The 12,322-nt window shown below is 33.5% G+C and overlaps 1 protein-coding gene across 3 annotated transcripts; it reads left to right on the top strand.

Moving 5' to 3' along the window:
• The first annotated feature begins 1,817 nt into the window (after positions 1 to 1,817).
• LOC127802820 (ATP-dependent Clp protease proteolytic subunit-related protein 3, chloroplastic) lies at positions 1,818 to 8,894 on the top strand. 3 transcript variants are annotated; one of them, XM_052338858.1, is made up of 10 exons: positions 1,818 to 2,189; positions 2,804 to 2,905; positions 3,562 to 3,684; positions 4,062 to 4,121; positions 5,094 to 5,190; positions 5,287 to 5,360; positions 6,855 to 6,908; positions 7,028 to 7,111; positions 7,219 to 7,344; positions 8,208 to 8,586. In XM_052338858.1, exons 1-9 carry the CDS (start codon positions 1,908 to 1,910, stop codon positions 7,312 to 7,314), a joined length of 972 nt encoding a protein of 323 aa, XP_052194818.1. In that variant the 5' UTR covers positions 1,818 to 1,907; the 3' UTR covers positions 7,315 to 7,344; positions 8,208 to 8,586. The 3 variants fall into 3 exon arrangements, with proteins under 3 accessions (XP_052194818.1, XP_052194819.1, XP_052194817.1); XM_052338859.1 differs by lacking the exon at positions 8,208 to 8,586 and adding an exon at positions 7,466 to 7,781; XM_052338857.1 differs by lacking the exon at positions 8,208 to 8,586 and adding an exon at positions 8,614 to 8,894 and having other exon boundaries at positions 1,820 to 2,189.
• Positions 8,895 to 12,322: the final 3,428 nt, after the last annotated feature.

The following is a 12,322-nucleotide window of genomic DNA, read 5'->3' on the forward strand; positions in this document are numbered from 1 at the left end:
AATAGTCATCAAATTTTACACTAAGGAACAAAAAAAAAATTATCTACTTTTAATTTGTAATCAAAAGATTATCGAACTTTAATTTAATATATAATTCTATATTTACAGTCAATTGTCATTAAAAAAAAAACTAACGAACTCAGTACAAATTTGGTATTTTTTTCATATTTTATCACAAAGTTTAGTGATATTTTTGTACTTTTATGTGAAGTTAAGTGACTATTTATGTTGTTAACTACGTCATTGTCCGATTAAATTTTTTTAATAACAATCGATAATAATTATAGAATTTTATAATAAATTAAAGTTTAATATGTATTTATTTTTTATCTTAATACAATGCTATTAAACAATGCAATGCAAAGGGGATATTTGAGGGATGACGTGTGTGTATTTACTTACTTTCAATGTTAAAAAGAAAAGGAAAGAAAAGAAAAAGGAGAGAAAATGAATGAAAGGAAAGGAGAGAAAAGTGAGTGAGTGTTTAGCTTTGTTTGTACGGTGAAATCGGGATGTAAATCTGAAGGATGGATGGGGGAGTGAGTGAGTGAGGGGATGGGAATCATCATCACCATCGTGGGATAAAAGGGGAGTGGGGTGGTTGGGCGAGATCTGGGCCGTTGAAACGACAAGATTTACACATCACGGAGGCCTCGTATGACTCAGGTCCCGTAAAATATATATATATATATAAAAAGAGAGTCCCCCACTGAATGCAAAAACTGCCGACTCTATGTCTGCCTCTGGTGCGCTTCCACTGTTGTGTCGTTCCCGATTTGACAACCCCCCCACACCCCACCTGCTGCCTCTGCCGCTGCCCCCCATTTCATTCATATAGAATCATTTTATTTACAAAACAACCACCCTACACTACACTACACTCTGAATCATTTTATTCACTTCTCGAATTAAATAGATTTAATTTGTTTCAAAAATTTAACTGAAGTGATACCATACATCTTTAAATTCAACAAATTGATAAATTGAAAATTTAGATAAAACTGAACTGACCCAAAAAAAAAAAAAAAATCAAGATGAGAATTCAATTAATTTAGTTGTGGAATTGACTTAATTACTCAACTTGAATAAATAAAATTTATTCCAAAATTTAAATCAAAACCAATTGAATAGACGTTTAAAGTAAGCAAACTGAAAAATAAAAAAACATAACAGATCAAAGAAGTCAAAAAGAATTAAAGTGAGTATTTGGTCAATTTAATTATCGAATCAATTGAATTACTCAATCTAAATAAATAAGATATGTTCCAAATTTTGAATTGAACTAACTGAATAGATATTCAAATCAAATAAATTTAAAAATTAAATTAAATTAAAATAACCGAAACATTCAAACTTAAAAATCGAATCAAACCAACTTATAGATTGAATTAAATCAAATCGACAATTTCAATCGATTCAATTTGATTATTTTAATTTAACCAAAATGTTGTTCATTTCTAACTTTAATGATTTTTCTGTTTATTCTCTTGTTTAGTATGTATTTATTTTGATAAAATAAAATAATAAAAATAATTAGTTAATAATTTTTTTATATCATATAAATAATATTTAATGTTAAAAATCATATAACCATCGAATATATGTTTGAAGAATCATTTTCCCTTTTTAGGTAGAAATATGAAATAAAATAAAATTTTATTTAATTTTTAAATAAAGTTAATTTATGTGACAATATAAATAAAAAATGAAAATAAAAATATAAAACCTTTCCATCATCCATTTTGTGGGAAGACCCAACTCTGAATTTGGGCAATCGGGTCACGCCCGAATCGACCACCCGTCGAACTCGAACCTCCCATTTCTCCAGAGCCCATTTCTTTCTAGGGAGCCACCACCATCCAAACCAAGTTCTCATACACGAACCGAAGCTGAAGTCGCCAGAAAAAATGGTGGCCTCGTTGCAGCTGCCGATGGCTACTTCGCTTCCTTCTTCATCTTCGTCGTCGTCCGTGAGGCGTCGGCTCACTAAGACCTTCTGTGCGGTTAATTCCAAAAGCAGTGCTAAAATTCCAATGCCTCCAGTCAACCCTAAGGATCCGTTCCTGTCGAAGCTCGCCTCCGTCGCTGCGACTTCACCGGAAACGCTATTCAATCGCCCTTCCAACTCAGACACGCCTCCGTATTTGGACCTCTTCGATTCTCCCAAGCTCATGGCTACTCCCGCTCAAGTACTGAATCTTGCTCTATTTCAATTTCACTTCTTAATAGTAATTGACTAGTTGCTAGAATCGCCAATTTGATGTTTATGAAATTTGTTTGTTGGTTCGTCATACGTGATTTCTATTGCATATTCGTGTATTTGTTATACGCGTTTTGCTTCAGCTTAGTTTGCAGACATGCGCGCGCGCGCGCGCACACAGTACTTCATTCCTCCAAGGCAAATTTTGTTATATGTCAATTGCCTTGTTTCATGAATTTATTTTTTGAAATTAGCAAACTTGAGATATGTGAAATGGTAACTTAGTTTAAGTTTGCGTAGAAGTTGAGCAGAGAGAAATCTGATTCTCCCAATTGAAAGAAATCTACAATTTGAATTTACCCTACTGAATTTACCTAATACCAACGATCAAATTGTAGATTTCTTTCAATTGATTTTCCTTTTGCAACCTTAGCACACGTGATTATCCAACTTTTAAATGAATACTTTCTTTGCTCTAATTCAAAAAATATCTAGTTTCCTTTCATGTTTTCTAATATATCAAAATGTCAAGGAGGTTATATGCATTTGTGGTTATTTAATTATTTTCTGATGATGACCTTTTCCCTTCTACATTTTAATCAGGTGGAAAGATCTGTTTCATATAATGAACACAGACCAAGGAGACCACCGCCAGACTTGCCTTCGTTACTTCTTCATGGTAGAATAGTCTACATTGGCATGCCGGTAGGTGCTTTAACTGCCATATATAACTCCCTTTTATTTTCTAGGATTATAGCGTGCCATTATGTTGTTGTGCATGTAACTGTTTACATGAACACACAGATAGGAAAGTTAACACTAAGCAATGGGAAATAACAAGAAAAGGCAAATGGCTAGGGGAAGTTGTTCTATACTTCCAATTCATTTGTGCACTGACACTTAGATAAGTACAATGATGCAGTGAAATGGAGAGAGCACCCATTTAATGTGGCTCTAAGATAAGTAAAATGCACAAGTATTCTACTTACCTGAAAAGAAAAGCAAAAGAGAAAAAAATGTAATGCTTAAGTTTTATTCACTTTCAGAACCTTTTGGAGCAACCTTTTGAAAGCACATGAAATTTGATATCCTGTAATTAGCATTGCATCCCTGGCAGATTGATAAACAATGAAATAAGAGGGAAAACTCCTTAATGTGGGCACAATATCTGTAAACAGTAAAGTATTCTGTTTACTTCTAGAAACTTCTGAATGTCAGTTCACCATTCTATTCTTTTTAATAAGCGAATATCATAAATAAAATGTATAATGAGTCAAATGTTTGTTTTATATTCTTCTCCTTGTTCCCCTCCCAAATAGCGTCCCTTAAATTTGCCATGACAAATTCAATATTTTTTTCAGTTGGTGCCTGCTGTTACGGAGCTTGTCATTGCAGAACTAATGTACCTGCAATGGATGGACCCCAAAGAGCCGATATATCTCTATATTAATTCTACTGGAACAACTCGTGATGATGGTGAAACTGTGAGAATTATACTTATGCATTTTTAATTGGTGTATAAACTTGTTTCTCTTTAAATGATAATATTCAAGATTGCATTATACATTTAATGAGCAAGATAACTGGCTAGTCTATGCAGTCTGCCACCTGTGGAAAAAAAAAAGAAAAGAAAAAGGGTTCTCTGTTGTTTATAAAAAATAACTGCCTTCTTTCCAGCTTTAGATGTAATACTTTTTTATTTCATAACTTGTACAAACCTAAAGAAGATAATACAAATTTATGTTTTCATTTTCTATTTATATGTACTTCTATGTTGTGAGCTGTGAATTGCCTTTCTGGATTCTTGAATGTTATAGTGGTTCTTTTGGTTTCTATTCATGCCTTCAAATGCATATTTCAGGTTGGGATGGAGACTGAGGGTTTTGCAATTTATGATGCCATGATGCAATTGAAGAATGAGGTAAAGTTTGCCACGCAAATTTGCAAATCTCGGTTCCAACTGATATATGTAATGATACATAGATGTGCAATATGCTTGTGCATAACTCTCGTAACAACAGTATTTATATGATTGTAAAATTTCTTTAAACTTAAAATGGAGGTTTTATTAAATCGCTCTAAAGGCACCTTTTTTTATGGCCATGGCATTGAATTTAGGGTAGCTAAGTATCAATAATACAAAAATGTGTGCATAATTGACGTGAAAATGTTATGGTGGATGTGCGGTAGTATAGGAGAAGATAGAACTAAAAACAAGATTATTTATAACAAGTTATTAAAGATAAATGTGCAAGATGCAATCAAGGGGACAGTGGGTGGAATGGAAGAAGTTTGTAGCAAAAGAAGTAAAAAGAGATGAAAGAAAATCTGGTAGGAAGCTTTTAAGCATTATATGAGATATATTGGCTTTACTAGAGATATAGTCATGGCTAGAGAAGACAGGTAAATGGATCAGTTTGTTGTATGTCTAAAACATACCTATGTATTGACTTGTAGCCAAACTGAATGTAGGTGAGTCTGAAATTGAGTCCAGATTTTATGTCCGCAGTCCACTTGTTGCTCTATGCTCAACCCAGTATACCATATAGGTTGACTAAAATTTTTGCCTTATTTCCTATGAATTCCATGATCAAACAAATTTTGTAATTTGAATGAATTGACTGCCCAACTGGTAAAGGTGCTTGTTTCACATTGTGCTCAAACTGATCACATGAATGGAACATGACTTTGATGTGGGGTAGCCACCAGCTCTACTTTGTAATGAAGGATGCACCATGGGTGCATAATTATTTGTTTTACACAAATCAAATATCCAAAGAGGTTTATGATCAAATATCGTCCAACAAATTTGGTTCACAATAGGAATCCTAAAAGTGACTTATTTATTAATTTTGTCTAGTGTTGTGTTTTCATATCTTATTTCCTTATGTAGATCCACACAGTTGCGGTTGGGGCTGCTATAGGGCAGGCATGCCTCTTACTGGCAGCAGGAACCAAGGGCAAACGATTTATGATGCCCCATGCCAAAGGTATGATTTGCATTTTTAATAAAATGGCATTTGTTAAGTTTGCATTGTTCAATATTAACTTGCATAAGGAATCACTTATTTATTTATTCATTGTAGCCATGATCCAACAGCCCCGTGTCCCATCATCTGGACTGATGCCTGCCAGTGACGTTCTTATCCGTGCAAAGGAGGTTGGTTAAAATTCATTTGGTTGGCCTGGCTTTGTTTTTGAATTACAGTTGTGACTCAGTTTGATTGGCTAGTTATTATGGAATGCAAACCTATATAGGATAACATTTTTTTTTTTTTTAAATCTTTGGACTTGCCCATAACAGATTTTCTGTGTTATGCATGTGCACGCATGTCTATTCCTCAGCTAAATGTATGTGAGTGTGGAAAAGAAGCCACAGAGCTGCATATTCTGCTTTTGGCTCAGCCATGAAGAGCAAACAACACACTAGCTGTGTGATTTAAATGCTCATATAGTTTAAAATTCTCTAAAATTGGCCGGGTGTGGCAACGTGCTTTTTAACTTACAAAAGTTGGATGTTTATGTAATAGTAAGTGATGGGCACCAAACCTATACAATAGAAATATTTTAAAAAATGAAATCTTATTTAACTAACTGCTCTAGTTTATGTTCTGTAGCACCACAATAGTCTTGTCCAGCATAGACACTTGCATCTCATGTCAATGGAGAACAACAGTAAGTATCAAAAAAGTTACTCTTCCTACTGATAAACTTTTTGACAAGTAGCATACAAGTAACCGGCAGCGGGGGGGGCAATAAAAGTCATAGGCTAGAAGCTATAAGTATCGTACCTACTTCTATTACTTGTTTGCTATCTCTTTGATGTGAATGGAAGCATAATCTCCCATGAAAATGAAAAAAGGTCTATTGCAAAGATGTGCCAAGCAACCCCTAGGGCTTGGCGAATAGCAATAGATGCTTGGTGTTCTTTGAGATTTCTAGTGTTCTTTTATACATTTTGTTAAAATGATTCCCAGCATATTGGTTACATAATTCTATGGGTTAGTCATCAAGTTTGATGCACATTCCAACAGTTGCATGGAACTTTCAGGTTAGGATTTACTTTACTGAAAACTTAAAACAAACAGAAGCCAGAATTGGATGGATGGAATCCCATTTGTGATACACCTGCTACTAGCATGTGTTGTTTCATGGAGCTTTTAAGTCCAAATGTCCCTGATCTGTACTGAATTCTCCTAAGCACGCAAATCCAGGAGTGTTTTTGATGTTTGAATTTAGTAAGAAATCCTAGTCTAGAGCTAGTTTTATAGTGATGGAGCATTTACTCTGAACTAGTTACTCTTTAAGCAAGCTCTTTATAAGTAGTGTAGCATACGGGTAGGTTTTGATCTTTGCTCCTGTACTCTGCTTCATTCATTGCTGTACTCTGCTTCATTCATTACTCTTTGGTTATTTACTTATTTTTTCTCAGCTTAGACACATTGGTTTTAGAAGAATGCTTCCTGTAGTTGATTTTGCTATGGTGAATATTGGAGTGTCTTCAGTTGAAAGATAAGTACAATTAATAATTTAGACCACCGCTTGCATATCATGTATACATATATATGTGTGTGTGTGCTTTGCCTCTGTGCATCTACATGTTAGTAGACTTGCATCTTGTGGGATCTTCAGACCTACTTAATTGCTTTTGCAGGTAATAATAAATAGGGATACTCTTGTGGAGCTCCTGGCTAAGCACACTGGAAATGTGAGTATGAATTCATCAGACGTATTTATTGTTTGATTTTTGAGGAAAAAAAGTTATAAAAAAAAAAAAAATACAGAAGATAAAGAAGTGCTGATTGGATGAATTTGATATGGCGCTAGTCTGTTGAGGATGTCGCTGGTGTGATGAAAAGACCTTTTTATATGGATTCCACAAGAGCTAAAGAATTTGGTGTCATTGATAAGGTAAGCTACTCGCATTTTCCAGGTTTGTGAGGTTTCTTATATTCCTTGGTCTGCATATTGCTTTTGTTTAGCCTTGCTCAATAACTTGTTTCGTTTTTGGAATTCAGATACTTTGGCGTGGTCAGGAAAAGATAATGGCTGATGCTGCCCCGCCTGAAGAATGGGACAAGACTGCTGGCATCAGAGTACTTGATCCAATATAATTCTGTTCTAATAAATGCTCAGCGTGTTAGGTAAGTTTAGTCTCTCTTGTATCCAACATAATCATTTGTTGACTTAAAATGCCCATGGTCATGGAAACTGGAAGTGATGTTTTCACCAATTAACCTAATATATGAGGTGTATCTTTGCAAGACAAAGGCGTCATTCTGAAGCTTTTTGGGGCCTCAACTTAAAGCATTATTGCCAGAAATTATTTTCCCCTTGCATGGAGTGAGTGGTCAGTTTTAGTTTTAATGGAATATCATATCAAAGAAGGGCTAACAAACTATAACAGATGTTAGTTAAATCTATTAAAGTTATATTAGGCAGTTAGTTTGTATAGAGTTTAGTTTTGTAACCGATAGATTCTTTTCTGTTAGCTTCTCTTAGCTGAGCTCTGTATATAAGCTGCAGCTATTGATTTGTTTCTGTAATCTTTGACAATCAATTGCAAATTCCTAATTTTTCAGCTTTCTCCTCTAAGATTTGTCATGTCATGTTTGTCATGCTGCATGCTAGGGGTGTGTCAGGAAAAAATCAAACCGCCCCAAAGCACCAGATCACAGTTTTTCCTATATTGGGCAGTCAGTTTTGTTTTTTACATTTGGAAAACCAACTGCCAAACCAAAATATTAAAGGGGCTTTTAGCCTAATAAGCAACTGCTTCTGTTCTTCACATCTTGTGATGCCAAAAGTGTTGGTAATTCTAGATTTAGTTCATTATATTTAATTATCTCATGCAACAAAAAATGATAATAGTACTAATGGGCAAAACTTTTGGACTGTTTTGGAACGTAGTGTGCAGTGTGCTGGAACATTTATTGTGGAACTTAAATCCTATTGGCAATTAGGTGTTTTCATTGAACTATTGGTTTAATGCCATCAACCTTTTTAGGTGCCTTTTTTGGGCTATGGAACTGAAGTTATGGCGTTTTGTCTTGATTAAACCCCTGAAGCGCTAATTGTCAAAGGACAAGCTTGACAAACATGCCCTGTAGTTGTTGGTACCTATTTTCAACTTGGGTAAAAAACTTTCTACGCTTGGAATTAGAAAGTATTCTTATGTTTTAGTGTATTTCTTATATATGCTCGGTTGGCATGCACTCTGAATCCTGAAATTCTTGCGCTGTCATTAACGGAGGAGAGTGGATAGTATGTGAACGGAGTGATGCTATCTACCTTTATATTTTCATCTCTACAATAATTAGAACTAGGCTTTAGTTTACCTTGGTTGGCGCCTTGGGACGTTTACGGAACAAATATTTACTCTACTGTAATGCTGGTATCTGGTGCGATGGCAGAGTTTACAGCTCAAGGAAGGGATGCAGTTGTGATATTGGAATCATCATCGATGGGATTGATGCTCAATCATCTAAAGACCAACTTCCACGGAAGAATCATTGAATGTGCAGACATTAAAGTTACTATTTGTTATCAAGGATTGCCGTGGACCTTATCTTCCAGCACTGATTCAACAACACGTTTCATTTCATTTCATTTGTAGAGAGCCCCACCATGAGTAATGGGTGGCAAACACAAACTTGGTTGGAGAATGCAGTTTGAATCATCCTGTTTCTTTGTCTCTCTCTCTCTCTCTCTCTCTCTCTATCTATCTATCTATATGCTATATATATATATATATATATATGCATGGGCTTTAATTCCTTACGGTGGTATTCCTATCTTGGAAACAAGCTTTGGAGGAGGTAGCTTTGAGAGAGCATGGTTCATCCTTTTAAAAGCTCGATGGGATGGGAAGGTGGATCACTGGATCTTATCCGTCTTTCCGAACACTTTCTACTAAATGTTTTTTTTTTTTAATTTTTATTTTATGAAATAGGTTTGAATTATGTAAACTAGAAAGTCCATAAAATAAAGCCAAATATGATAGTTGGAAAAGGGGAAAAAGTTTCAGGTAAATAAAAAAGAAACACAGTACCTTTTGCACCCTTTGTATTATTATTATTATAGAAAATCACAATCCCCGCGTATTTCTTTTTTCAAAATTTGACATGTAACATTTGTATGCCTTGGATATGTGTAAGTAAAATTTGAGTTTTAATTAATGGGTCTTAGAAAATCTATATAATAAAACAGAACCAATTTTAAAAATGTCTAAAATACATTTTAATCCTATAACTAAAATGAATTTTGAACATTGATTAATAGCTAAGATCAAATATCAACATATTTTTTTCTCTCAAAATCATCTCATCCTCCCTCAGTGCCCCTCTCTCTCTCACAGATCCATTCACCCACTCCTTCACTTAGTGTCTCTCTTTCTTCCTCTCTCTCACAAACCCCCACCCTTCAATCTCTTATCCCTTACCCTTTCCTCCAAGGTGATCATTTCTTGCTTCGATAACTCATCAGTATATGTTTCTGGAAATCATTTTCTTCATCTTTGATGTCGTCAACGAGCTGTGTTTCGTTTGGATGTGTTGTTGTGGATGATTTATGAATTGTAATGATCTTCTTGGCTGAATCGATTTATGTCGTTGGAGCTGAAGTGTTTTCCCAAATCAATAAATATGAGAGTTTGTGATTGCTTTCAACAAGTTGTTTGCGGATGAATCTGCTCACTTACTCCTTATGTTATAGTATATGTTTCTATAATATTTTAGAAAATTTCCTTTTGACTCATTCTACAAGGTCCGACGAGCTTATCGAGTCCCTTACAGAAAGGGGGCAAAAAGACGATTTTGCCCTCCCCTACTTTGCAAATTTGCAAAGTGTGCCACTACTTACTTTCTCCTTGCTTGCTCGTCTCCCTTCCATGGTTGTCGCCTTGCTATTGTCCTTGCCTTGCCCCCATTGCCTCGCTGCCCTCGTCTCGTTTCTGCCACCTCGCCTTGCCTTGCCTTGCCTCGCCGACCGTTGTTGCATCTTCAAGATGCAACGACAGGTCGGCGAGGCAAGGCGGCGATGAGGCAGAGGCGAGGGTAGCAAGGAGACGGGGGCAAGGCGTGACAGCGAGGTGAAGGTAGCGGCAAGGCGGTGGCTATGGAAAAAAGACGAGCAAGCAAAGAGAGAGCAACAGTGGCCCACCACTTTGAAAAGTAGGCGGGGCAAAATTGTCTTTTTGCCCCATTTCAGCAAGGCGGTCGGTAAACCCGTCGGACTTTCTATACTTTTTCTTTCCTTTTTGTTGTTTTTCTTTTATTTTTTGTGAGAAAAATATTTTTAGATAAAATATTTAAAGTTAGAAACATTAATCGATATTTAAAGTTTCCTTAATCTATATTTAAAATTAGAAATATTACACTTATAATTTGTGTCTATTTACGTATGCCTGTTAATAAGATAAAATTACAATTATAATTTATGTCTACTTAACCACTGTAAAATAAAGAGTATCATAGATTACGATTTTTTTTCTTAAAGAGTATCATTCTAAATATTCTAATTTTAAAAGCATTTAATACTTATTTTTTAAATATTCTAAATATCAACGGTGTAAGTTTTGAAATATTATGTAAATTTTAAATAAAAAATATTAATAGTATAAGTTTTAATGTTTAAGAATTTAACATGGATAATTCAATTCCAAAAGAAATAAAAATCTTTTTTTTTAAATCATTGATGATCAAATGTTGTTTTTAGTTCAAAACTTTATTCAAATAATGATATCAAAGCAGGAAACTTAATTTAAAATTTAAATTTTTTTTCTTTAGGTGTTGAACCTTTGAGATTTAAAGAAATATGAAATTGGTTAATCTATCATATTGAGTTACTTAAACATGCAAATATTCAAAAAGAATTCATTTAGTTTTTTAATTCTATATTTTTATTTTATTAATTATATTTTTTTATTTTAGGCACAATAATATTTTTAAATTAAAATAATATAAAAATCAAAGAATTTTTGACCACGCATGGTCGGGGAACTCAAGGTTCGAGAACACAAGGGTTCCCAGCCATTCATGATCAGGAACCCAAGGTTCTTCGACCCAGAACCGAGGTCCTCCCCTGGTTGATGGCCGCAACCACGACGGTCGCCGCCGATTGATATGTATTGTTTGATATTTAATTTTTAATTTAATTTGTTCAGATAGTAAAACACTTACTGATATGCTTTATTATATAGATTTAGTAATTTTTTTTATTATAAAACGTTAATAAATATATAAGAATTTTAATTTCTATTTTTTGTTTAGTGTTTACAATTTTTTTTGACTTGCTTTTAATTTTGATTTATAATATTAGTAAACATTATAAAACTTATATATTTATTTCTTATTTGAGTTTTGTAGAGCGTTTAATATAAGTGAAATTATTACAATTTCTTCACAAATTTCAACATGATATGTATAAATTATAATTGTATTTTAATTTTAATATTATTTACACCATATCTTTAGACACGAGTATATACTAGTTTTGTATATGACACCATCTTGGTTTACCATTGGGTTTAGAAGTGACATCTTGTTTTTGAAATTCATATTTTTGTTCTTTTGCTTTTACTTTTTTGTCATATAATTATTTAATTTTTTCGTTGTTTTGATTACACTCTTATACTTATATTTTTGATTTAATTTAATCTCTATATTTTGATTTTTTTTTCATGTGATAATATAAATTTTTTATTAGTCCAATTATACTTATATAATTGCATTTTCAAGTTAATTTAATTTTTAAGTCAATTTAATCTTTGTATAAAAAAATAGTTAAAGTGAGATAAATTAGTACAAGAGTTATGTGTAAAAGAAAGTAAAGTGAGATAGTAAAGAAGTTAAATTAACTAAAAAATATAGGTATAGGATTATAATTAAAAGAACAAAAATTTAAGTTATTATATATAGAAAAAGATTAAACTATAGGGATTAAAATTAATTAAAACTATAAATTTAAAACAAAACGAAATTGAATAGTGATTTGGCCGATTTTGTTTGATCTTCTATATATTGTTATCATGAATGTTAATGAATAGACTAGCTGATTCTTGCTCTTAGGGCATGATGCAATTGGTAAATCTCTTAACTTTTTTTAAGAGTGACGGGAGATTAA

Source organism: Diospyros lotus, chromosome 5, assembly GCF_014633365.1.
Source record: "Diospyros lotus cultivar Yz01 chromosome 5, ASM1463336v1, whole genome shotgun sequence".
Taxonomy (NCBI): domain Eukaryota; kingdom Viridiplantae; phylum Streptophyta; class Magnoliopsida; order Ericales; family Ebenaceae; genus Diospyros; species Diospyros lotus.

What these genes read in the sequence shown, in the direction of transcription:
- LOC127802820 (XM_052338858.1), top strand. Translation starts at nt 1,908, where the DNA reads ATGGTGGCCTCGTTGCAGCTGCCGATGGCTACTTCGCTTCCTTCTTCA. An exon ending in TGATGCAATTGAAGAATGAG is followed by an intron (nt 4,122 to 5,093) that starts GTAAAGTTTGCC and finishes TTCCTTATGTAG; the next exon opens with ATCCACACAGTTGCGGTTGG. An exon ending in TGGCTAAGCACACTGGAAAT is followed by an intron (nt 6,909 to 7,027) that starts GTGAGTATGAAT and finishes ATATGGCGCTAG; the next exon opens with TCTGTTGAGGATGTCGCTGG.